We start from the raw sequence: 27,196 nt of genomic DNA, 5'->3' as shown, positions 1-27,196 counted from the left end.
CAGCTGCAGCGGAGATGGTGGTCTGAAGGGCCAGTTCCGATGCTGTAACGTTTTATCTATACTCCAGAACAAGACTGAAACTTTGGAGATTGGACAACTAAGAACTCTGGGTCTGCCAAAGATAGAACATTTCTCTCATCTTTCAGATTCTAGCTACTACTTTGTCCTCAACTTATGCCCATTCAGACCATGCATCTGGAACACCATGCTAACAACCAACCAAATTTATTAACAACATTTTAAGTATTTTTAAAGCTTAATCTTTATTTGTTACAAGTACATTGAAACATAGAGTGAAATGCATTATTTGCATCAATGACCAACACCACAGTCCAAGGACGTGCTGGGGCAGTCCACAAGTATCTCCATGCTTCTGGCGCCAACGACTTACTAACCCATAAACCTTTGGATTGAGGGAAGAAGCCAGTGCACCCGGAGGAAACACACTCCGTGGTCACAAGGAGAGCATACCAGCTCTTTACAGACAGCAGTAAAACTGAACCCAGGTCGCTGACACTGTAAACTGTTGTGCTAACTGTGATGCTATTTTGCTGCCCAAGATTCTTTTACTTCAAGAATCTGTATTGCATAAAGCCAGTTTTTTCTTAACAACCTGCTTTTCAGTGGCGTGCCACTGCGTGCGGGCAAGTGGGGGGAGGGAAATAGCAAGGAAATAGGCTGCTGTACTGCAATCACAGGCTCCAGATCTTATACTCACTCTTGTTCGGTTAAAACAAAAGTTGGATATACACATACAGGCCTTGTAGCAGAGTTCATCACTTCAGACTTGCTACACTTTGCCACTGGTCTCCTAAATGATCAGTTGCAATTAAAAACCACATTCATCATCTCCCTGTACACTCACAACTGCATGATATGATTCTGCTCTAATCTGCAAGATTGCAAGTCAATGGGGTTTTTAATATACAAGAAGATCGGAAAAGTCAGGTTGGTGCTGAATTCCAGGAGAGGGATTTCTAGAGTGCCTCAGTGATGCTTTTTTAGAGCAGCTCATGGTTGAGTCCATAGGGGATCAGCTATTCTGGATTGGGTGTTGTGCCATGAATCAGAATTGATTAGAGAGCTTAAGATAAAAGAAGCTTTAGGGGCAAGCGATCATATGATTGAATTCATCCTGAAATTTGAGAAAGAGAAGATAAAGTCAGATGTATCAGTATTACAGCGGAGTAAAGGGAAACACAGAGGCATGAGAGAGGATTTGGCCAGAACTGATTGGAAAAGAACACTAGCAGGGATGATGACAGAGCAGCAAAGCTGGAAATTCTGGAAGCAATTGGGAAGGCACAGGATATATACATCCCAAAGAGGAAGAAGTATTCTAAAGAAAAGATGACACAACTGTGGTAGACAAAAGAAGTCCAAGCCAACATAAAAGCCAAAGAAAGGGCATATAATATAATAGAACAAAAATTAGTGGAAAGCTAGAGGATTGGGAAGCTTTCAAAAACCAACAGAATACAATTAAATACATCACAAGAAGGTAAAGATGGAACATGAAAGTAAGCTAGCCAATAATATTAAAGAGGGTATCAAGAGATATATAAACTGTAAAAGTGAGATGGGAGTGGATATCGGATCACTGGAAAACGATGCTGGAGAGGTGGTAGTGGGGGACAATGAAATGGCAGATGAACTGAACAAGTATTTTACATCAAGCCTCACTGTGGCAGACATGAGCAGTTTGGTGGAAGTTCCAGGTGACAGAGTCAAAGTGTGTAGAGTTACCTTATCTAGAGAGAAAGTTCTTGGGGAAACTGAAAGGTCTGAAGGTAGGTAAGTTATCTGGGCTAGATGATGTACACACCAGGGTTCTGAAAGAGGTGGCTGAAGAGATCTTAGAGGCATTAGTAATGATCTTTTAAGAATTACTAGGTTCTGGAATTGCTCCAGAAGAAAATGTCATTCCACTCTTCAATAAGGAAGAGAAGCAGAAAAAAGGAAATTATAGGCCAGTTAGTGATTAGAAAGATATTGGAGTTGATTATTAAGGCTGAAGTCTCAGGATACTTTGAAGCACATGATAATTGTAGTCAGCATGGTTTCAAGAGAAAATATCAAGAAATAGCAAGCAGTATATACAAAGGAGAATCAGTTGTTGTGTTCCTAGATTTTCAGAAGGCCTTTGACAAGCTGTCATACGAGATTGCTTAACAAGCTACAAGCCCATGGTATTACAGGAAAGGTTCTAGCATGGATAAAGCAGTGGCTGATTAGCAGGAGGCATAGAGTGGGAATAAAGGGAGCCTTCTCTGGTTGACTGCTGATGTCTAGTTGTGTTCCACAGGGGTCTGTGTTGGGACCAATTCTTTTTACATTACACATCAATGATTTGGATGATGGAATTGATGGCTTTGTTGCAAAGTTTGCAGACGATATGAAGATAGGTGGAGGGGCAGGTAGTTTTGAGGAAGGAGAGAAGCTACAGAAGGATTAAGTTAGGAGTATGGACAGAGAAATGGCAGATCGAACATAGTTTTGGGAAGTGTATGGTCATGCACTTTGGCAGAAGAAATTAAAGGGTTGACTATTTTCTGAACGGAGAGAAAACATAAAAGACTAAGGCACAAAGGGATTTGGGAGCCCTTATGCCGGATTCCTTAAAGCAGACATCCCACCTCTCCCAGAAGTTCCGGGAGTCTCCAGCAAATTAATAGCAGCTCCCTGATGCCCGCAAATTATATACAATATCCCAGAAATGAGAGCAGGAACGGGAGGCGGAGTGAGCATCCTGATTGGCCTCTATTTGTCATAAGTAGACCTATCAGTTTTCTCTGTGGGCGGGCTTTACAGTTGACTTCTGTTTCTCCATCAGTTCAGTTTAGTGTCCTGCACCGCCATGGCAGAATGTTTCAAAAAAAGAAAATATAAGACACACTTCACCCCAGACTACACTAAAGTGTGCCCCTGCCTAATAGGGGTCAAAAATAATGACAGTGTTGCTCGTTGCACTGTTTGCAACAGTGACTTTTCTATTGCCCGTGGTGGGTTAGGACTGTAAAAGACATGTTGAGGTGAGTTTAACAGGTGTCATTCGTTCATTAGCATAGCTAACGTTATTTAAACTAGCTGGCTAGCTGCTAAGGAGCTACTCTATTGATGTCCTACGTGATGAGGCCAAACTCCCTATAGATGTGCTTAAAGTTGTAATAGAATCAAAAACGACTCCATGATAATATATAAGTACATATTTTAATGTCACAGTTTCTGCATATACCCAGTTTACAGATTAGACAAAATTACTAACAAAGTATTACATAACAGAATATAATAAGGATACACCTTTGCTTTCATTTCTTTTAGGGACCACAACATATTAGGGAGGCTACTTGCAAGGAAGGCTGCTCAAGTATTTCACAGTTCTTTTCAGCAGAGCCACGTCACAGTACAAGGAAAGTTTGCAAAAGAAATAGAAAAGCTATTTGCATTAGCATTGAGATTGCCAACAAAATACTCAACAAGGAATATATATGTGTGTGTCTGTGTGTGTCTCTGTAAATAGTTTCAATATGCGTCAAATAAATTGTTGTGTTCTTTCATAGTCAAATGTCCCGTATACATGCGCCCTTGGAGGTCGACCGGAGGGGGAGGGGGATATGGGGTTGCGGGGGGCAGGGGTGCTACCTCTCTGAAATGAGTTTTTGCAGGGTGGGATGTCTGTTACAGGCTTATTTTCAAGTTGAGTCTGTAGCGAGGAAGGTAAATTCAACGTTCGCATTCATTTCAAGAGGACTAGAATATAAAAGCAAGGATGTAATGTTAAGACTTTATAAAGCACTGGTGAGGCCTCACTTGGAATATTGTGAGCAGTTTTGCCTTTTATAGAACCATAGAACATTACGACACAGAAACAGGCCTTTTGGCGCTCCTTGGCTGTGCTGAACCATTCTTCTGCCTAGTCCCACTGACCCGCACCTGGACCATATCCCTCCATACACCTCTCATCCATGTACCTGTCCAAGTTTTTCTTAAATGTTGTAAGTGAGCCCGCATTTACCACTTCATCTGGCAACTCATTCCACACTCCCACCACTCCCTGTGTGAAGAAGCCCCCCGCTCAATGTCCCCTTTAAACTTTTCCCCCTTCACCCTTAACCCATGTCCTCTGGTTTTTTCTCCCCCAGCCTCAGTGGAAAAAGCCTGCTTGCATTCACTCCATCATAATTTTATATACTTCTATCAAATCTCCCCTCATTCTTCTACGCTCCAGGAAATAAAGTCCTAACCTATTCAACCTTTCTCTGTAACTGAGTTTCTCAAGTCCCGGCAACATCCTTGTAAACCTTCTCTGCACTCTTTCAGCCTTATTAATATCCTTCCTGTAATTTGGTGACCAAAACCAAACACAATACTCCAAATTCAGCCTCACCAATACCTTATACCAGGGGTCCCCAACCTTTTTTGCACCATGGGTCAGATTATTATTGACAATATTCTTGCGGACCTGCCGACTGGTTGGATGGGGCGGGGAGAGGGTTGCCGATGAACAAGAGTAGCAGTCAAATTACATTGTGTTCACCCCAAGAAAGACTACCATGCCCATGAAGCCTTGCGTGGGCACCTGTGTGCACATGCATGTACGTGTCGATTTTTTTTTCTAAAAATCGTTTTTGGTGATTCTGTTCGGATGCGGGGGGGGGGGGGGGTGTTAATCACAACCGGAATATAGGTGATAAGTGGCTAATACACTCAATTTCGTTTCTGAAAGGGTTTATCTAACGAATTTAATATTAAACACACAGCGCATAATTCCCTCGCATGAATATAGCGATAAGTCAATTATCAGGGGAGGACAGGGGAGCTTGAAGTAAGTGTGGAACAAACTTCCAGTAGAAGTGGTAGAGGCAGGTTCGATATTATCATTTAAAGAAAAATTGGATAGGTATATGGACAGGAAGGGAATGGAGGGTTATGGGCTGAGTGCAGGTCAGTGGGACTAGGTGAGAGTAAGCATTCGGCACAGAATTTTGTATCTGTACTCCCAGATCCCTCTGTTCTACTGCACTCCTCAGTGCCCTACCATTTACCTTGTATGTTCTACCTTGGTTTGTCCTTCCAAAGTGCAATACCTCACACTTGTCTGTCTTAAACTCCATCTGCCATTTTTCAGCCATTTCTCCAGCTGGTCCAAATCCCTCTGGAAGCTTTGAAAACCTTCCTCACTGTCCACTGCACCTCCAATCTTTGTATCATCAGCAAATTTTCTGATCCAATTTACATTATCATCCAGATCATTGATATAGATGACAAATAACAATGGACCCAGCACTGATCCCTCTGGAGGAAGTTCAGAGGAGGTTCACGAAAGTGATTTCAGGATTGAATGACTTATCATATGAAGAGCGTTTGATGGGTCTGGGTCTCTATTCACTAGAATTCAGAAGAATGAGGGGTGACCTCATTGAAATCGATTGAATGGTGAAAGGCCTTAAAAGTGTGGACATGGAGAGGATGTTTCCAATGGTGGGAGAGTCTAAAACAAGAGGACACAGCCTCAGAATAGAGGGGTGTCCCTTTCAAAAGGAGATGAGGAGGAATTTCTTTAGCTATTGATCAGCCATGATGAAATGGTGCACCAGACTCCATGGGCCCAATGGCCCAATTCTGCTCCTACATCTTTTATTGTGATTCCACTACAGTGGACTGATTCTTAAATAACAATACCCATAAGTCAGACAACAGGAAGGAAATGGAGAGCTTACTGACATGATGTCAAGACAACAACTTTTCCCTCAATGTCAGCAGAATAAAAGAGCTGGTCAGGAAGAGGGGGTGTGCACATGCCCCTCTCTCTTCCATGGCGTTGAGTTTGCTTAGCCTGTTCTGGTCCAACCATGCAGAAGCCACACCTCAAGAGGCTAAACGTATTTGGCACATCCCTGTGGACTTTTAACAATTTTTATTAATTCATCATCCTATCCAGCTGCATCACAGCTTGGTATGGCAAATACTCTGCGTGTGAACTTGAGAAACTGCAGAGAGTTGTAGGCACATCACAGAAACCAGCCTCCCCTCCACGGACTCTGTCTATACTTCTCACTACTTCAGTAAAGCAGCCAGCATAATCAAAGACCACACTCACACAAAACATTCTCTCTTCTCAGCCATCAAGCAGAAGATTTTTAAAAAGCCTGAAAACATGTGCCACCAGGCTCAGTGATAGTTCTTGCCCCACTGTTAAAGGGCTATTAAATAGTTCCATATTACAAGTTGGACTTTCGACCCCACAATCTACTTTGTTGTGATATTGCACTTTTGTTTACCTGTACTGCACATTCTCAGCAGCTGTTACACTTTATTCTGCACCTGTTTTTGTTTTACCTTGTGCTACCTCAATACACTGTGTAACAGATCTATGTGAACAAACTTTTCACTGTATCTTGGTACACGTGCCTGTAATAATCCAGTTCCAAATACCCCCAAACTGTAAGTAATCATGGTCCTTCAATATTTAAGTTTCAAGGAAGGAACAGACATATTGAAACAAAATATGCTTAGAAACCTTACCAATTCATTGTCATCGGATTCAGAACTGGAGCTGTCTTCTTCGCCCGCCTCATCACCATAGCGATCCTTTACTGGGAATTAAAAAGTAACTTTAAAATAAGTTTGCATTCGACACAAAAATTGGAGTTGTGGACAGCAAAGGTTGTCACAGAATTCAGCAGGATACAAATCCGCAATGGATATGGGCACAGAAGTGGTAGATAGTTTCATCCAGGCAAGAGTGAAGTGATGGAGTTTGGAATGCCATCTGTAAGGGAAAACTATACAGTAGATGACAGTGTTCTTAACAGCACTGATGTACATAGAGGTCTTGGGGTCCAAGTCCATAGCTTCCTGAAAGTGGCACACAAGTAGATAAGGCAGTAAAGAAAGCTTGCCTTCATTGGTCAGGGCACCGAATCTAAGAATCAGGAAAAGGTTGCAGCTGTATAAATCTGTGATAGGCCACACTTGGGAGTATCATATACAACTTTTGTAGCCCCATTATTGGAAGGATACAGGCTTTGGAGCTGGTACAGTAGGGATTCACCAAGATATTGCATGGATTAGAGGGCAAGAGCTTTAAGACGACATTAGGAGAGGCATAGAGTGTCAGAATTTTTCTCCCCAGGTAAAATTGTCGAGTACATGAGGGCACATTTAGGGCGAGAGGGGCTTAAAGAAGATGTCACAGCAAGTGCTTTTTTATATATACAGGCAGTCCGCGGGTTATGAACATCCGGCTTACAGACAACTCGTACTTACGAATGGACTGCCATAAAGCCTATTATATTAAAAATTTGAGTTAAGTCAGATCACTGCCGTTACACTTTGCCACTGTATTGAGTGTGTAACTTTGTATTTGGCTTAAATTTTTTTCTTATTTACCTTTGTAACCATGCCTCCAAAGGGTAAATCCGATGCAAGTGCTGGTGATGCATCAAAGGAAAGGAAAACGATCACGATTGAAAATAAAGTGGAAATAATAAAGCGATCGGAAAGAGGTGAAACGCCATCAGTCATTGGAAAAGCGTTAGGCTACAGTCAGTCAACGATCGGAACAATTTTAAAGGATAAAGTGAGAATAATGGAGCATGTGAAAGGCCCTGTTTCAATGAAAGCTACAATTATTACTAAGCAACGCAGTGGTTTAATTATTGAAATGGGAAGGCTATTGATAATTTGGTTAGACGATCAAAATCAGCGTAACATGCCTATTAGACTTACTTTAGTGCAAGAAAAGGCTCAAAGCCTTTTCAATGATTTAAAAGCTGCACGTGCAGCAAGTGAAGGTGATTGTGACGAAGCATTTGCTGCAAGTAGGGGTTGGTTCGAAGTGCAAGGTGAAGAAGCGAGTGCCGATGTAAGTGCTGCGAGTGATTTTCCTGAAATGTTGAAAAAAATTACTGAGCGAGGTTATTATTGAGGAGGAAGTGTTTTATATGCATAGAAAGGTAAAATATATACTATATACTAAGACAAACATTTGAATAACTGATGCTAAATAAGAACTGTATGTACTTGTTCCAACTTACCTTCAAATTTAACTTAAAGACAGACTTAGGGTCGGATTTCGTTCATAATCCGGGGACTGTCTGTATACAGGCAGCACATCTCTGTGCTGCCAGGCGTGTGGTGAAAGCAGATACTTAATGGCATTTAAGAGACTGTTAGACACACAATGTGCATGGAGCAGAGGGATATAAATCATGTGCTGGCATGGTTTAGCATAATTTGGTGCTGTGTTTGTCAAAGGCATGAAGGGCCTGTTTTTATACTGAATACTATGTTCTATTTTGTCTATACTGCCCATAACAACTGAAGCACTCTGCACAGAACCAAGATTAGAAATTATAATATCATATAAAGCATGTCTAACTTACAACACATACACATATTACATATACTTTACATATAGACTAAATTAATATTTTATAAAGATTATTTATTTCTACCAGGCAAGCACCATTTTTTAGAACATAGAATAATAAAAACACATGATGCTGGCCTATACTAAACATGATTCCAAATTAAACTATAAACACAAGAGATTCTGCAGATGTTAAAATCTTGAACAACACACAAAAGTGCTTAGCAAATCAGACAGCTTCTATGGATGAGAATAAACAAGTGACATTTCAGGCTTAGGTTAAACTAAATCTCTTCTGTCTACACATGATCCATACCCCTCCATTCCCTGCATATCAATGTATCCAAAAGCCTTTTAAATGCCTCTATGGGATCTTCCTCTAGCACCCCTGGCAGCGTATTCCAGACACCCAGCACTCTATGTAAAATACACACCTTCTAGTATTTAACATTTCTACCCTGAGAAAAAGATCTACTCTGTCCATATCCCTCTTCAGCTTCTGCTGACCCAGTAGATCTCATTTAAACTTCCCCCCTCTCACTTTAAATGCATGCCTTCTAGTATTAGATATTTTGATCCGAGGAAAAAGATACTGGCTGTCTACTCTATTTCCGCTCTCATAATCTTATAAACTTTTAGCAGGTCTCCACACGGCCCCTGCCGCCCCAGAGAAAACGACCCAAGTTTGTCGACCTCTCCTAATGGTTTGTCTTTTCTAATCCAGCCAGCAACCTGGTAAAACCCCTCTGCACCCTCTCCAAAGGCTCCCCATCCTTTCTACAACGGGGAGCTCAGTACTGATCTCAACATTCCAAATTCAGAGTTTAGGTGGCAGCCTTCACACGCCGTGACGAGGCGCTCAGAGCTGGTGTTACACACAGACACGGCCTTTATTGCGCTCTATAAGCAGGACCGAATCATGGTGTGCGCCGACTTCATGGCGGAATGCAACGTTCACCAAGGCCTACCCCGCAGGCCTCCCGCTGCCACACAACCAGCGGCCGAACCGCCGCGACAGACCACCCCCGGGCTCCCGCTTGCCCCTCAGCCCACCACTCACGTCGCTGCAGCTCTTCCTTCTGTCGGTAACGATCGTAGCGACCGGCGAAGCGCTGATTGATCCTGAATTCCGGGCCCGACTCCATGTCGTTACCATGCAGACGGGTGATCCCACCGGCCGATCACGGGTTAGGGGTCACAGCCAGCCAATGGCGTGCGGCAAGGGCGTTTCAAGGAACCACTCTCCGAGGCAGAGGCTGTTACACCTGTACAGTACTGGTATGGTTTCTCTAAGGCTAAAGGGTGCATATTCCTATCGTCCAGTCCCACAGGCACGAGTTGTTCAATCTGAGAATGCTCCTGCAATTGCTATATTAACACCTCAGAATGAAGTGTTAGGAGTGCTTGACTGACCGACAGTACCTCTTCCTAGAGATGCTGCCTGACCTGCTGCGTTCACCAGCAACTTTTATGTGTGTTCCTTAGGAATGTTCATGAGTCATATTTCACCAGACTTTTACTGGAAGACAAGGTTCATTCCTGAAAGTTCTACAATGAAATGTTTGGTTTTATTTTACCAAAAAAAATTACATTGATTTCAACTTGTTATTGTCTGTGTGCCTTCGCTCATGATTTCTCAAATATTTCAACCTCTGCTGGACTCTACAAAATTACAAATACAAATTGAACCAATTATAGGAAATGTAGCCAATTATACCTTCTTTAGGCTCATGGAAGTTTTAAATTGGTGGCAATCTATTAAGATTGTATACTATGGGCCAATATATTAAAACTGAATGCTGATCTTGACAAATTTCCATTAAGAATTGAACCCATTTGAAGATTTCCTTCCAAATACTAAAGGAGGGAGAGAAGAAACAAAAGAGGAGTGGATTACCTGAATACCCACAGTTTCTTTTTCCGTCCCCTTCTTAAGTTCTTTCTATACACCCTGCCACACCCCAACAACCACACACCTCCAACTGTACCCATCTGCTCTCCCTACTTCCCGATTTGGTCCGCCTTCCTTCCCTATCAGATTTCACTATCTGCAGCCCTTTATTGCCTCCACCTATCATCTCCCAGCATCTGCCTATCACCCGTCCTCACCTTGATCCACCCATCTGCTGCCTGCTCTTGCTTTCATCCCCTTCCCCTCACCTTTCTGTACTGACTATCTCCTCTCTATACTTCAATTCAGATGCAAGGTCACAATCCAAACATCAACTGTCTTTTTCACTCCACAGACCGGCTGAGTTCCTCCAAAAGTATGGATTTTAATTTTTGCTTTCCCTTCTGTGATGTTGGATCAGGGTTATAGCTGTTATTAACATCTTGAGACATATGGTATGCAATTTTAGATAATTATTTTTCATAAATAAGTGATATTACAGGAGTGGAACTTTTTGAAACTTCAGATCTCTCTTTGGACACCCCGACAGAGAAGGTGGGAGATGAAGCAATGGGAATTGGCACTGCCTCTTGTGGTCTGAGGACAACATTTCTACACAGAGCTGACAGAGGCCAATTTAATTGTAAAAATAGGAGGTAAGGATTGTAGACACGTTACGCGGAGAGATAACATCTTGTTGGACTTGCTATATGTAAAGGTGGAGGGAAAGAAAGGAAGAGGAAGGCAAAGAACAACGTGGCTGGATAATATCAAGGATTGGACCAAGCTGGACAAGACTAGGGATGTTGTGGACAAGTGTCGGGACAGAGCGACATGGCGGGAAATCGTCCGCCAACTGGAAATTCCAGATGTGACCTAACGATGACGAGAAGGTAAGGGTGGCTTCTAAAAAACATTTCAAATAATGTTAGCATCTTTCATTCATCTTACTTTACAGCAAATTAACCACTTTTGATGAAGGTATTGTTATAATGCAGGTAAAATGAACTAACTGAGCAGCATGGTCGCAAAGCAGCTGGCATAACACTTTATAGCACCAATGATCTGGTTTCAATTCCTGCCGCTGTCTGTAAGGAATTTGCATGTCCTCCCCGTGAGTGAGTGGTGCTCTGGTTTCTTCTCACATTTGTGGGCATACTATGTTGACAGTGGGAAATGTACAAACGTAGCAGCACTTGCACATACCTGCACATACCGGGACTGTGTTGGTTGTTGACACATTTCACTGTATTCAGAGCTTAGATATACACATGAAAAATAAAGCTAATCTTTGTTTTTCTTTCTTATACACAACAAGGTCTCACACACAGTACTAAATGGATAATCTGTCTTTCGGTCATTGTGATGGTGGGAGATGTTGAAGAGAAAGCCCATGATCTATGTGAGAACAATGCCTTGGTATCATTTGCATGCAGCAGAGGGAGCAAACACAAGATCACTTTGAAGTCTCACTCAAAAAATGTCAATGGAGACATAATGCTGATAACTGGAAGTAATATTTCACAAATAGGAAGCAATGCGGATGTAAGACTTTTTGAAAAAAATTACAAGCAACAGCTTGTATCTTGCTTGAAACAAACTCAGAAACACTGCAGTACGTCCAATTGTCAGCCCAATACAGTGCTCAACTCTTAAAAAGTTAGCATTTATCTTTTGCATAAATTGTTACCTATTCAAGGAATGTGATATTTCAAATATTATATAAAATGTGATACACTGAAGAATCCAACAGGAAATTCAAACAAGACTTCTGTAGCCACAGATGGTTAGAATGTGGAACTCACTACTAAAGGGAGTGGTTGAAACCATCAGCAAAGATGGATTTCAGAAACAAGATAAACTTTCAGTGCAAGAAAGCAATGGAAGGAGGTTGTGATAGCGTTAGATAACAAGGGTGGAAGGAGGTTTCTGTGGTGTACAAACACCAGCATCAACATGTTGGGCCAAATGGACTTTTTCTCCATGATTTTAAAGCTCGGAGGAAATTATAGGGGTGGTTGTCAGAGTAACTTTTTTAAGTAAAAGTGGTAGGTGGTAGAGGCAGATAAGAAAATCTTAGGCACATGATTGATAGAAAAATGGAGGACTATGTAGGAGGGAAGGATAATATTGATCTTAGTGTAAGTTGAAACTTGGGCACATCATGGATCGAAGGAACTGGTACCATAATGTCCTAGGTTCCATGTTCTATATAACAGATAAATTCATAGTTCCAGTAGAGCCCATGACACTATTCAAAATCAGAATCAGGCTTATTATCACTGACATATCATTTAATTTGTTGTTTTAAAGCAGTAGTAGAGTGCAATACATAAAATTACTATAAATTACAATAAGAATATATTAAAAAAAAGTGAGGTAGTGTTCATAGACCATTCAAACATTTGATAGTGGAGGTGAAGATGATGTTCCTAAAGCATTGAGTGTGGGTCTTCTTGCACCTGTATCTCCTCCCTGAAGGTAGTAATCAGAAGGGGGCTCTGTTGTTGGGTATGTAAATTTATTCTTCTCCATAATTGCTGGCTGATTTCCAGAATTTTGTATGTGTTACCTACATATTGGAGATCATGGAGTGTAAGCAGGGCTTAGTGTTGGTTGTTGGACTGGGAGAGAATGTCTACATTGGTTTGCACGGGGTCTTTACAAGCACAGGCCTGATATTATCTCAGTAATGCTTTGAGATGCCCAGACATGTTGGAGGGATGCAAGTTAGACCACATTTTTTCAGGGTCTCCTTTAGGATCTGTGGCCCGGGGTGATGTCGTTCATGATATTTCAGGCTGAGACGGTTCAGCAGGACTGGAGGGAAAGAGAGCAGTCAATTTAAAAGTAGGGGGAGTGGAGGGAGAAACACAAGGTGAAGGTTTCTCTCACCTTATCTCTTTGCCTGTTCATTGCCTCCCTCTGGTGCTCCTCCCTCCTTTTCTTTCTTCCATGACCTTCAGTCCTCTCCCATCATCTGCCCCCCTTCTCCAGCCCTGTACCTCTTTCATCAATCAACTTCCCAGCCCTCCCCTCCCGGTTTCACCCAGTGAAAGGGAAGTGAGAGTTGATACTGGAGCACTGGAAGATTGTGCTGGTGAGGTAGTAATGGGGGACAAAGAAATGGCAGATGAAATTAATGAGTACTGTCCATCAGTTTTTTTTTACTGTGGAAGCCACTGGCAGCGTACCAGATGTCCCCGAGTGTCAGGGAGCAAGAGTGAGTGTCATTGCTATTAGAAAGGAAAAAGTGCAAGGCAAACTGAAAGGTCTTAAGGTGGATAAGTCACCTGGGACAGATGGACTACATCCCAGAGGCCTGAAGGAGGTTGCTGAAGAGATAATGGATGCATTGGTCATGATCTTTCAAGAACCTCTCGATTTTGGCATGGTCCCAGAGGACTGGAAGTTTGGAAACGTCACTTCACTCTTTCAGAAGGGAAGGTGTCTATCATAATCAAAAAATTTCCAAGGAAGCAACATTTTCAAAAGTGTTGTTATCCACTGTTATGAGGGGTATAGATAGGGTAAATGCAAGCGGGCTTTTTCCATTGAGGTTGTGTGGGACTACAACCACAGTTCATGAGTTAAGGGTGAAAGGTGAAGAGTTTAAGGGGAACACAAGGGGAAGCTTCTTCACTCAAAGGGTCATGAGAATGTGGAACAAACTGTCAGCATAAGTGGTATATGCATGCTCAATTTCAATGTTTAGAGAAGTTTGCATAGGTACAGGATATGGCTATGGTCCTGGTACCCGTCAATGGAGTAGGCAGTTTAAATGGTTCAACACAGACTAGATAGGCCAAAGGGTATGTTTTTGTGCTGTACTTTTCTATGACTCCGAGGCAAAAGTCTTGTGCTCAATATATGTAGCTAGGGTACCTAAAATTTTTGCACAATACTTTATGAATAGACGTTACCACAAGAGTCTGTGGCCTACCCAGGTTTTAACAACAGTTATTCCAGCCTGTCTATTGGGGAAAGAAAAACAGCCACAGGCACAATTTTTAATTTTCACATGTATAATTTATTTGCAATTTTAAAAATTATAATCCACTCAACAATAAATTCAACTTCATAAATATAATTATATGTGCAACATCAACCTATAAAGTCTTCAGAACATTCCCAACTCAGATTCCTCACTTTCCACAGGGACCATCTACTTGGGATTGTCTTAACCGGCAGGCAGCCCCATGCCCTTATTCTCAATGTCAAGGACCTTTAAGTTAATGATCTATGCAAATGATAAATAGATTTCAAAACTTCAAACTCGTGCTGAACAATAACAACAGCAACACTTTGAAACTGCACTAGTAAAGCCAAAAACATCCCAGCCCTGCACATAAAATGGATACAAATGAGGAGCTCCAATAAGGAAAGAAATTGATAAGGCTCCTAGTAATAAGTCACAAGAAAAGTTTCCAAAGGCAAAATTTCTGTGGAATTTCCTATGGCTTCTAAATTGTCCTATGAGCAAGAATAAAATTTTAAAGCATCGCTGTTAAAATATCGGAAATGCAGCAGCCATTTTGCACACAGTGGGATCTCATGAACAACATGGCCAGATAATCAGGTTTTAGTGATGTTAAGTAAGTGTAAGTAGTGCCTAGGACCTGAGGGCTAACTTCAGTCCTCTTCAGAATATTTCCCGGAACCTTTTACCTTCACCTGTCTGCAATATAAGCAGAGGCTCCTTCAATGATGCAGCCTACTCTCACTGAATTATCAGCCTGGATTTTTGTGCTCAGGTCTGAGGGTTAGTGCTTGATCCCACAACCATCTGACCCAGGAGTGAGAATGTTTATGTGTGATAGACAAAGCAGGCAAGGTGAAAGTGAATGAATACAGCCACAGGAAAAGCCATAAGCAGATTAATTGCTTGTCACGGACAAGGTGATATTGGAACTTTTGAGGTTGGAGAGATGGATGAGAAACCACACAGATTCTTGATGAGAGCACACTAGAGCAACAGGTTGACCACAAGTTTTTACTTCAGCATTTTGTCACCCCGACACAAAAGTACAAGGAAATTAAAACAATTTGAATAAAAGATTTGAGCAAAATATCGGAACATTATCTCTTTATCTTTGTCAATTTTCATTTAAACTGTTCCCCTTCTTTCCAAAAGATCATCAGACAGGAGGAGGAAGCAAGAATGGTTCCCATCCTCCCCATCCAAGTGGAGAGGAGCTCATTTGTGTCATTCTTGGGGTAGACCTTGGACAAGATCAGATTGCTTAACCTGTTCTGGGAGTTCTCTACCTTTGTCTCCTCCAAGGCAGATACAATTCCAGGGGAAGAAACCACTTGCCAAGTTTTCAGCCTGTGGGCAATAAATGGGCAACAAAAATACTCGACTTGTTTTGCATATGACACATACCTTATATGGAAATTAGGCTGAGGTAACTACATCTGTGGGCACACTCTTGCACTATTACAAGTTTAATAGACTCTCAATCACAACAACTACAGTAACACTATGGACAGAAGATTTGAAATGTTGACTGGATTTCACTGTCTGCATTAGAGTGTTTCCAACAATGTATTGCCCACTGTATCAGTTTTGAGGAAAATTGAATCTTTGTGTGAAAATTTAAGCTTCAAACTTTCAGCTTCCACATGCCATCAACTAAACGAAATCTAAAGATGCTGTTAGTCTGATGCATAAAGTAAGTGGCAAGAATTAAAACAGGTCCCAGGACTGCTCTTCACCCAGTGGGGATGTTTCCATCATTGTAGTTGTGTAAAACTGGTTAGTGGATTCCCCCTAGTATCTATTCAATCCAGATAAACTTGTCTCTGCTTCCATATATATCCAAAGAGCCATGTTATGCATCCATAACTCTGGGATTCTAGAATCTGTTTGTTTTGTCACTCACACCCCATCCACACTTTAGTATACAGTTCCTGTTCTGTGAAATCTGCAAACATGCCTTGTGTATGTGCAATGTTGCTCAAATAGATCACACCCAGAAATTTAAGTGCTTCACCATATCTTCTAAAGATAAACATACTCTTAAATTTCTTTCAGAAAAAAGGGCGCATTTAAGTCAATGGGGACAATAACTCTTAAAAAAATATGAAAACACACTCATTTATGAATCACTAGAGCACTCAGGGCAAGTTCATTGCTACATTAACTGTTCTGTTTCCTTTCAAGAACTGAAAAGGAAACACAAAATAATAAACCATTTTAACTTCAAAAAATTGTAAAGCACAACTTAATTTTACAGTACTTTAAATCAATGTAAACAGTCACTGGTTAAAACAAAATGAAGCCTTGGATCTTTAACTCCCCTTGTATATGGGTTATTCCTATTTCAGAGACACTATTTTCCCTGAGGCACTCTTATTGAGGCCACCTGGGCAGAGCAACTGATTCCACACCTCCCCCACCCTCCACGCACCCCAAGTCTCTGAGATCTCGTGGTTCAGTGCTGATCTCCAGATCCAGTGACCACAGCTCCCAGCTGTGCTCTCTGCCCATGCACCAGAGTTCTCTTCCACCCAAGCAGCCTTCTAAAGGTGCACGTTTCCAAATACCAAGTCTGTGGAATAGATCACTGCAGACTGAGCCTCTGCAATGCCTAGAGCTCCTGAGGCCACACATGCAAACTCTCATGCGCTGTTCATTGTAGCTCCCATTTGAATTTACACAACAATAAGGTGGCATAAGTAAAGAAAGAAATCTGCTCATCGATGATTAAGTTATTTGGCTACTTTTAGGGGCAAGATGGCCACCAAAATTTGGGGGTGGAAGAGCTTCCACTCTAGTTCAAGACCCAAGGAGCGACGTAAAATTAGAAAAAAAATAATGGAATTAACAGTGCAATACGGAGTAGACCATGCTTTGAGGAGGTTAAACTGAGGAAACGTTGGTGTCCCAGCAGCTGGGGAAATCACTGTGAGCTTTGGGATTGTATTACTTGCTCCAACCATTCCACCACTTCAGTTCTGCCCGAATCCCGTGCCACATCAAGTGGGGTCTGCCCTCTGCCGTTCTTATGCCAAATGCATGACCTGGGAGCCAGGAACTGCACAAGATTTAGGTGGCCCTGTTGGGCAGCCAGGTGTATTGGTAGACAGCCCGAGGCATCCTCCAAGTTTACATCAGATTGGTACTTCATCAGGACCACCATGGTATCCAAGAAACCACTGCGGGCTACGTCGTGTGCTGGGGCAAAGCCATTTTTATCCTGGACATTGGGGTCTGCTCCATTCTTCAGTAGCTCCTCTGCAACAAAGGTACACCCCATCATCATCACCTGGAAGGGGAAAGACAATGAGGCCATAAAAACCTTCTGTACACAATAGATTTCATTTTTTATTAAATTATATCCTTGCATTTCTTGTTAACATTTTGAGTTTGTAAACACTGCTGTACAAGCAAAACCCAAGAATAATATCATAACTGTAAAGGGCAGCTAAGATTACAAATGCAAGCAGACTATTTCCACTGAGGTTGGGTGAGACAAGAACTGGAGCTCATGGGCTGGGAGATGTTTAAGAGGATTTTGAGGGAGATCTTCTTCACTCAGACAGTGGTACAAGGGTAGAACGAGCTGCCAGCAGAAGTGATGGATACAGGTTCAATTTCAACACTTTAGAGAAATTTGGATAGGTAGATGGATAGAAGGGTATGGTCTGGGTGCAGGTCAATGCAACTAGAAACATAGTTCAGTTTGGACTAGGTGCGCTGTAGGGCCATTTTCTACACTGTAGTGTTCTCGGACTGTGACATAGAATATAGGACATATAGTACATAGAACAGTACAGCGCAGACTCTTCAGCCCACAATTTTGTCCTGACCTTATAACCTACTCAAAGAGTAATCCAACTCCTCCGTCCCACACAGCCCTCCAGCTTTTCTATCATTAATATGCCTAAAAGTTTGTTAAATGCCCCTAATGCATCTGCCTCTACCATCACCCCAGGCCGGGCATTCCATGCACTCACCAATGTGTAAAAAAAAACTTCTGACATTCCCTTTCCCTGCCCTATACTTTCCTCCAAATGGAAATTATGCCCCCTCATACTAGCCATTTCCACCCTGGCAATGTCTCTGGTTATCTACTACTGTATCTATGCCCCTTATCATCTTGAACACCTTTATCAAGTTGCACCTCATCCTCCTTTACTCCAAAGAGAAAACCCCTAGCTTGCTCAACCTATCCTCATAAGATATCTCCCTGATCCAGCCATCATCTTGGTACATCTCCCCTGCACTCTCTCTAAAGTTTGCGCATCCTTCTTCAAATGAGGCAAACAGAACTGAACACAATATTCCTAGTGTGGTCTAACCAGGGTTTTATAGAGCTGAAACATTACTCCTTGGCTCTTGAACTTAATCCTCTAACCAACCCTGAACTTCATTTACCATTCATATAAAAACAATTTGGACACTGCAGTGCTTTACTTTTCAACACAACACCTTGTAGACATTGTGTGCCTATGGGTTGTTAAGGCGCCTAGTCATAACGATTACAAGCAAAGGTAGTAATTGAGTTGTTGGCACTTCCCCGCAGCTGTGCGGGAAGCTGACAGGAAGGCGTGTAAGGAAATGTTTACATTATTTTACAGCTGTGATAGAGGGAGTTTGACAGACATACTGATGCAAGGCTCTGGCAAAAGTTCAAGTTTATTTATATGGAGAAAGTTAGCAGCCGGTGCTAAATAGAAACATAGAAAACCTACAGTACAATACAGGCCCTTCGGCCCAGATGCTGTGCCAAGCATGTACTTACTTTAGAAATTACCTAGCATTACCCATAGCCCATGTACCTATCCAGGAGCCTCTTAAAAAACCCTATTGTATCCGACTCCACCACCGTCGCTGGCAGCCCATCCCACGCACTCACCACTCTCTGTGTTAAAAAAAAAACACCCCGACATCCCCTCTGTACCTCCTTCCAAGCACCTTAAAACTGTGCCCTCTCATGTTAGCCATTTCAGCCCTGGGAAAAAGCCTCTTGACTATCCACATGATCAATACCTCATCATCTATCAGGTCACCTTTCATCCTCCGCCACTCCAAGGAGAAAAGGCCAAGATCACTCAAACTATTTTCATAAGGCATGCTCCCCAATCCAGCAACATCCTTGTAAATCTCCTCTTCACCCTTTCTATAGTTTCCACATCTTTCCTGTACTGAGTACAGTCCTCCAAGTGGGGTCTGACCAGGGTCCTATACAGCTGTAACATTACTTCTTCGCTCTTGAACTCAAGTCTCTCGGTTGATGAAGGCCAATGCACCGTATGCCTTCTTAACCACACAGTCAACCTGCGCAGCATCTTAGTGTCCTGTGGACACAAACCCAAGATCCCTCTGATCCTCCACACTACCAAGAGTCTTACCATTAATACTACATTGTGCCATCATACTTTCAAAATGAACCACCTCACACTTATCTGGGTTGAACCCCATCTGTCACTTCAGTCCAGTTTTGCATTGAATCAATGTCCCGCTGGAACTTCTGACGGCCTTCCACACGATCCACAACACCCCTAACCTTTGTGTCATCAGTAAATTTACTAACCCATCCTTCCACTTCCTCATCCAGATCATTTATAAAACTCATGCAGAGAAGGGGTCCCAGAACAGATCCCTGAGGCACACCACTGGTCACCGACCTCCATGCAGAATATGACCCATCTACAATCACTCTTTGCCTTCTGCAATGTTCCCTCCTTGTCTGCCCAACTCAATGTTGTCGAGGCACCACAATTTTCTATTTTGGCAAAAGTGCAAATGTATCCCCCTTATGGTTTAATCTAGACTTAATTGAACAGGAAGCAAAGTCAGGTATGACACTTAATTATCCTTCCCACAGGTCTTGGGAGGGGAAAACCCAGGTGGTCAACATGAGAATGTGCAACCACCACAGTCAGCCAGGAGGCGAAGGTTGAACCCGGGTCTCTTTAGCTGAAAGACACAAGCTATGTATGACATGAACCAGAAACCTCGTTTGGCTGGATGAGTTAAAACCCTCCACGCCCTCTGGGACAAATTGGCTAATTGGAAACCCGTTTCTCAGCCTCAGCATTCGCACACATCCACCCAGTTTACAGTCCTTACCCCTACAAAGTGCACAGGACTCAGCCAGACTTTTTCCACCAGCACCTCCCATACCATCCACCAGCTCTCTTCCCTCCAAATCACACACCAGCCCTCTTCCCTCCAAATCACACACCAGCCTTTACCTGATTTTCTTGCTTCACAGAACTTGTCTATATTTCAGATATCCCAACAACACAGCACCTTCACCAGGCACAATACAATGGCCCTTGAAAGCAAGCAACCTTCTCCCCCCTCCCCCCACCTGGAGAATCAAGGCAGCCGTGTTTAAACAAGGCCCCTAACCCTCTATTACAACAGGTCTCTCTTCCGCCCATCACCACCCCCCCCCCCAGCTTCTCAATTCATTTACCTCAGTCTTGTCTCCCCTAACTTGGTCTCATTTATTCACCTGCCAGTTTGTACTCCTTCCCCAACCACAACCACCACTAATCGGCCTCGACAGTCATCGGAGGACTCACCAATAGACAACCCCTCGGAAAACATCATACTCTATCGAGTGATCACACTGCTCCCCCTCCCCCACCTCTCTGTGACTTCTTCCTCCTTTTCTAGTCCTGACAAAGAGTCTCACCGAGAAATGTCGACCGTTTATCCCCCTCCATGGATGCTGCCTGACTTGCTGAGTTCCCCCAGTATTTCGTGCGCGTTGCTCTGGCTTTCCAGCATCTACAGAATTCGTGTTTACGCAAACACGAGGAAATTTTTCACTTTCAAATCTCTCACTATCTCTCCTTTCAGTTAGTCCTGACGAAGGGTCTCGGCCCGAACCGTCGACTGTACCTCTTCCTAGAGATGCTGCCTGACCTGCTGCCCTCACCAGCATTTTTTTATGTGCGTTGCTCGTGTTTAGAATTTGCTTTAGTAAGTATCCTCTGGAAGTCATTGTTACATTTGTTTCCACTGTGTTCCTGTTCTACTGGAATCTATACAGCAACCTCCAGGTCTTCAAACTAATTTTTTAAATATTATTTCCTTCTACTATTCTAAAGTCTAAAGCCTGCCACCTTAGAGTTACTGGAACAAACATCTTAGTTGCAAAACAACATTCCTGGAATGACGGTACAAATAAATAATGCCGATATATACATGAGCTCACGCGGTTCCGTTTAAAACAATCTTTTAACAGGTGTGGCGATAGAAGTGTTTTTAAACGAGCACTGCTCATTAGAATTTAGTGGGGAGTGTTGACAATATTTAATTCCAGGAACTAGTTGCACGCTCAATAATTATGAGGGCTTGTTCCCCGTGCCACAATCACCCGGGTGTAAGCTCCGCCTCCTCAATATTAATGTGTCACTGTATATTTCACAATGAGTCTGCCTTTTAAATCTTAAAAAAAAACATTCGAACAGTCAGATCCTTTGGCGGTGGCTCCGTCCCACGTATCTTCTCATCCCCCAGCTCACAAAAACTTGACCTTTTATCATTCACAAATGTTGCGAAGCTATGCGGGGGGCGGGGGTTAACAAATAAAAAAATATGTCCAACTTCAGCTGTCCCCACAGAGACAGACAACAGGCAGAAAGCGCAGGTTGTTACAGCGTCACGGACAGAGGTATCACAACCTAAAGACGTTCAAATCCCCTCACAATAAATACACCGACAGTTACTCATTAAGTAGAAATGCTATTCTCCGAAAACCTTTAAGCTCGGCAGTTTCTGAGAGAAAATAATAAACAAAACGTAAATGTTTAAGGGGGGGGGGAACAGACAAAATACAGATTCAACTCCCGAATCGACAAATTTCTTAACCATTGCACGGGATAAACTGGCGCGACTTATTTTTCAGAAGGCACCAACCTGCAGTGCGGTCCGTCCGTATTTATTAACCGCGTTCACATTCACCTTCTCTTCGTTCAGAAGACGTTTTACCTCCCGCCAGTTACCCTGCGCAGCAGCCCTACTCAGTTTGTCACCGCCGAACATGCTTTTGACCATTGCTATGATCTCCCTTCCCCTGCGCCACCCTAGCTCCGGCACCGACAACAGGAGAAAGCCTCTACTACAAACACCCCGGCTTTACCAGCTTCCCGGAATCGGCTCGGGGCCTGATTGACGTCGCACCGACCAATGGGAACGCCGATCTACGCCGTCGTCCCTAGCAACGTCTGGAATTGAAACCGGCGTTCGAAGACACGATCGCCGGCCAATCAGAGAGTACGAAAGGGCAACAATACCTCTTACGTCAGTCATGTTGTGACGTTGTTTATTTTTGTTACTCTCCCCAGCGGCATGCGCAGGGAGTCAGCCGGCCCTCCCGCCACCCGAAGTGTATAGTCAATGCTGGTCGTTCGGTCTGTTACCCACATACTGTACTGTACCGTGCCTGGGTTTGCTGTGCGGCTCCCACTAATCTCCCCTAAATCCAGTGTCACACTCTCGCCCCTTTCTTGCAGCATTGCCTCTGAAATTCACTTGGAATTGCAGCGAGCAAAGGTTCCGGGCCAGCTGCCTTTAGCTTCCCCTCAGGGCACTGCCCATGTTGAGCTCGGAATCAGACCAAGCCCGAGCTACTTGAGTCTGCTTAAATGCCGGTATCAAACAACCATTTCAGAATCAGAGTTGTTATCACTGTCTTACAGGACATGGAATGTGTTGTTTTGATGCAACCGTTCTGGGGTCCAGAGGGTGGAGATCTTCAAGTTCCTCGGAGTGAACATCGCTAAAAGCCCATCCGGTCCAACCATGCCACAGACAAGAAGCATCTGTGCATCCAGAAGAGATATCATCCTCTTCACCTTACACGGACTCTATTACAATTGTAAACTTCCATAACATCTGTACCAAGACTCCTGTGCTTTGGCGAAAGGAGTTTCTGCAAAAGCAAAACAAATTTTGGAATTCTTAAATTTATATTAAATGACAACATCAGGCAGCCTCTGTAGAGAGAGAGAGAGAAAGAAGCAAAGGTCGCTGTGCAGGGCAAAAGTAACGAAAGTTTTATCAGAACTGTTCGACCTTCCTTCAGTCTCAACTTCTCATCCTTGACCTTCTCTTTGACACTCAGGGACACCATGGCACACTGCAGATGGATGTAGAATAGGTGCTAACTTCGCCAGTATCGTCTGCATGCATACCACACCGAGCATAAAATGTTGTAGCACCGTCCGTCCAATGATCTGGTAATAATTCGTTTTGTTCCCAAACTCCTGAATTCCTTCCTCAGGACACTCTTGTCGCTAATATATTCATCACGTAAAGATCCCCCTTAAATACCACCACTTGGACACTCTCCAGAAAAGTTGGTACAGGATCTGTTTCTGGCTGACCGATTATGCTTTTAGTCATGAAAACATATCACTATTGTATTTCAGAGGTGAAACACAATGGCAAGATGTTTATTTGATTAAAAGTATAATTTATATTCAGCACTTGTAAATTATCTCAATGACATTAATGTCATTTTAATGAGTCAGAGTGCCAGAGTCAGGGCACGGTGCCCTGGTACAGAGACGGAATCAGGGTACAGTACCATGGTGCAGAATGCCGGAGTCAGGGCACAGTATCCTGGTACAGGGTGCCAGGCTCTGGGTACAGTATCCTGGTACAGAATGCCAAAATCAGGGCACAGTAATCTGGTACACAGTCAGGGCACAGTACCCTGGTATAGAGTCAGAGTCAGGGTATTGTACCCTGGCCTGGAGAACTTTGTGAGAAATGATCATGATCTTGTTGCTCATTACTCGGTGTTCTGTTTATAAGCACCATAATGATGTAATCCTTTCAGTTACCTGTACTGGCAGTGCCATTTTAACTCCTTTACAGAATAAGGTTCACCAGCAGAAGAGGCCCATCAGTGTTAGAATGGAGGCCATAAACAGAGAGCTGGGACAAACTTGGGTTGTTCTCCCTAGAGCTTCAAAAGCTGAGGTGGAGACTGGATATACAATTGATGTTTTCAGTATCATTTATAGACTATGCAACTCATATTCTCAATATCATGTATCTAGGTATTAATTTATTTTCTCGTTTTTTTGTATTTGCAATTTGTCTTCTATTACACACTGGAGGCTTGTCGGTCATTGCTTGTGCGTAGTATTTCATTGATTCTGTTGTATTTCTCTGTGTTACTGTGAATGCCTTCAATAAAATGAATCTCAGAGTAGTAGATAGTGACATTAATGTACTTTGATAATAAACTTAATTTAAGCTATGAACTTTTATAAGATACACCCCCCCATGTCTACTCTATCTAATATTGACAGATGAAGCTAATCTTTAATCCCTAATCAGTGCAGCCCCTCCTTGTCCCAAACCCACTGAACTCTGGAACCTCACACCATCGGCTGGATAAAAATAGCACCTGTAGGAGGAATGTATACTCATTCATATTTCCCTATTCAACCATAAGACACAGAAGCAGAATTAGGTCATTTGGCCCATCAGGTCTGGTCTGCCACTCTATTCTGTCTGATACATCATCCCTCTCAAACCCATTTTCCTGCCTTCTCCACGTAACCTTTGATGCCCTAATGAATCCACAACCTTTCAACCACTACTTTAAATATACCTCCACATCTGTCTGTGGCAACAAATTCTGCAGACTTTCTAATGAAACTTTTCATCTCTGTTCTAAATGGACATTCCTCAATTCTAAGTCTGTGCCCTCTGGTCCTTGATTTCTCCACTCCAGGAAACATACTCTTCATGTCAATACTATCCAGACCTTTCAATTATCAATAGGTTTCAATGAGATGCACCCTCATTATTCTGAACTCCAGGGAGTACAGACCCAGAGCTATCAAACAGCTCCTCATATGTTAACTTTTCATTCCTGGAATCATCCTTGTGAACCTCCCCTGGACCCTTTCCAATGCCAGGACATCTTTTCTTAGACAAGCAGCCCAAAACTGCTCACAATCTTCCAAGTGTGGTCTGACCAATTTCTTATAAAGGCTCAGTATTACATCCTTGCTTTTTTATTCTAGTCCTCCAGAAATGAATGCTAACATTGTATTTGCCTTCCTCACCACTGACTAAACCTGCAAATTAACCTTTAATAGCCCATGCCTTTATTTCTTATGCCAAACCACATGACCATGCTCTTCCTAACATTATATTCCATCTGCAACTTCTTTGCTTATGACCCCAATCTGTTTAAGTTCTTCTGCAGACATCCTGCTTCCTCAGCATTCCCTGCCCTTCCAGCTATCTTTGTATCTATTGTTTGCAGCCTTGGTCACATAGCCATCAATTCCTTCATCCAAATCATTGACAATCAACATGAAAAGAATCCTGCGGTACACTGCTGGACACCAGCAGACAACCAGAAAAGGCCCCCTTTATTACCACTCTTTGCCTCCTGCCAGTCAGCCAATCTTCTATTCATGCTAGTACCTTTCCTGAAATACCATGGGCTCTTATTTTGTTAAGCAGCCTCATGGGCAGCACCTTGTCAAAGACCTTCTGAAAATTCGAGTAAACAACTGACTCTCCTTTGTCTATCCTGCATGTTATTTCCTCAAAGAATTCCGACAGATTTGCCAGGCAAGGTTTTCCCCTTAGAAAACCATGCTGATTTTGGCCTATTTTATCATGTGTCGCCAAGAACCCCGAATCCTCATCCTTAATAATGGACTCCAACATCTTTCCAATCAATAAAATCAGGATAACTAGCCTATACTATCCTTTCTTCTGCCTCACTTCCTTCTTAAAGAGTGGAATAACATTTGCAACTATCCAGTCCTCCAGAACCATTCAAGAATCTAGTGATTCTTAAGAGATCATTACTACTGCCTCCATAATTTCTTCAGCTACCTCTTTCACAACCCTGGAGAGCAGTTCATCTGGTCCAGGTGACTTATCTGCCTTCAGCCCGTTCAGCCTCCCAAGCACCTTTTCCTTAGTAATAACAAAGACACTCACTTTTGCTCTCTGGTACACTTGCATTTCTGGCATACTGCTAGTTCTTCTCCCCCATTGTTTCCTCTCCAGTGTCATTTTCCAGTGGTCCAATATCCACTCTCATCTCTCTTTTACTCTTTATATACCTGAAAAAAAAACTTTTTGCACCCTCTTTTGTATTATCAGCTAGCTTCCTTTCATATTTAATCATTTCTCTCTTTACTTTTTATTGCCTTCAGGTGGTTTTTAAAAGCTTCCCACTCATCTACCTTCCTACTAATTTTGCTATATTATCTGGTTTCTCTTTCGCTTTTATGTTGTCTTTGACTTCTCTTGTCATCTTGCCTTATTTATTGATTTCTTCATCTATGGATGTATCTTTCAGGCACTTACTGAATTTTCCCCAGAAACACAAGTCATTGCAGTTCTGCCGTCATCCCTTCTAGTGTCTCCTTCCAATCAACTTTGGTCATCTCTTCTCTCATGCCCCTGAAACTCCCGTTACTCCACTGTAATGCTGATACATCTGATTTTAGCTTCTAACTTCTCAAATCGCAGGGTGAGTTCCATCATATTATGATCACTGCTTCCCAAGGGTCCTTAAACTCCCTAATCAAATCCTGTTCATGACGTAACAGCCAATCCAGAATAGTTTATCCCCGAGCGGTCTCAAACACAAGCTGCTCTAAAAGCCATCTCGTAGGCATTCTATAAATTCCCTCTCTTGGCATCCAACACCAACCGGGTTTTCCTATTCTACTCGGGTATTGAAATTCCATGATTATCCCAACTTTGCCCTTGTTGCATGCTTTTTCTATCTGCTATCTCTTCTCGACCTCATTTTATCTATTCTTTCTTTATTTATTTTTCTTTTCGTTCTCTTTATTCTATTTTCTGTTGGAGTATGGTAACTCGTCTTGTCACGGGGATGTGGTGTGTGGTCGTTGTGCAAGGTGCGGTCAGGGTCAGCAGGTCCGGCTGCTGTCGACGAGCGCCGAGTTCC

At 42.7% G+C, this 27,196-nt stretch overlaps 2 protein-coding genes across 3 annotated transcripts in view; both read right to left on the bottom strand.

Annotated features, from left to right (window-relative positions):
- Positions 1 to 9,582, bottom strand: part of kri1 (KRI1 homolog) — a 65,966-nt gene extending 56,384 nt beyond the window's left edge. For both annotated transcript variants that reach the window (XM_072248113.1, XM_072248114.1), the window contains exons 1-2: positions 9,435 to 9,582; positions 6,526 to 6,596 (exon numbers count right to left, since the gene is read on the bottom strand). In XM_072248113.1, the coding sequence (XP_072104214.1) occupies positions 6,526 to 6,596; positions 9,435 to 9,519 (156 nt within the window). In that variant the 5' untranslated portion in view covers positions 9,520 to 9,582. The remainder of the gene's footprint in view (positions 1 to 6,525; positions 6,597 to 9,434) is intronic.
- Positions 9,583 to 14,276: 4,694 nt separating this feature from the next.
- LOC140191132 (cyclin-dependent kinase 4 inhibitor D-like) lies at positions 14,277 to 22,392 on the bottom strand. The gene is made up of 2 exons (XM_072248243.1): positions 22,150 to 22,392; positions 14,277 to 17,536 (listed from the first exon to the last, which is right to left on the bottom strand). The coding sequence occupies exons 1-2, from the start codon at positions 22,285 to 22,287 to the stop codon at positions 17,171 to 17,173; spliced, it is 504 nt and encodes a 167-aa protein (XP_072104344.1). The 5' UTR covers positions 22,288 to 22,392; the 3' UTR covers positions 14,277 to 17,170.
- Between the last annotated feature and the right edge of the window lie 4,804 nt (positions 22,393 to 27,196).

The sequence above is a fragment of the Mobula birostris genome, chromosome 32 (genome assembly GCF_030028105.1).
Source record: "Mobula birostris isolate sMobBir1 chromosome 32, sMobBir1.hap1, whole genome shotgun sequence".
Classification (NCBI taxonomy): domain Eukaryota; kingdom Metazoa; phylum Chordata; class Chondrichthyes; order Myliobatiformes; family Myliobatidae; genus Mobula; species Mobula birostris.
Note: the sequence above shows the minus strand (reverse complement) of the source record. Positions and strands in the feature narration are given on the sequence as shown.

Bases quoted from the DNA above. Each gene is read 5' to 3' on its own strand.
- LOC140191132 (XM_072248243.1), bottom strand. From the start codon at position 22,287: ATGGTCAAAAGCATGTTCGGCGGTGACAAACTGAGTAGGGCTGCTGCG. The intron at 17,537-22,149 runs GTTGGTGCCTTC...TTCCCCTTCCAG, and splicing joins ACGGACGGACCGCACTGCAG to GTGATGATGATGGGGTGTAC.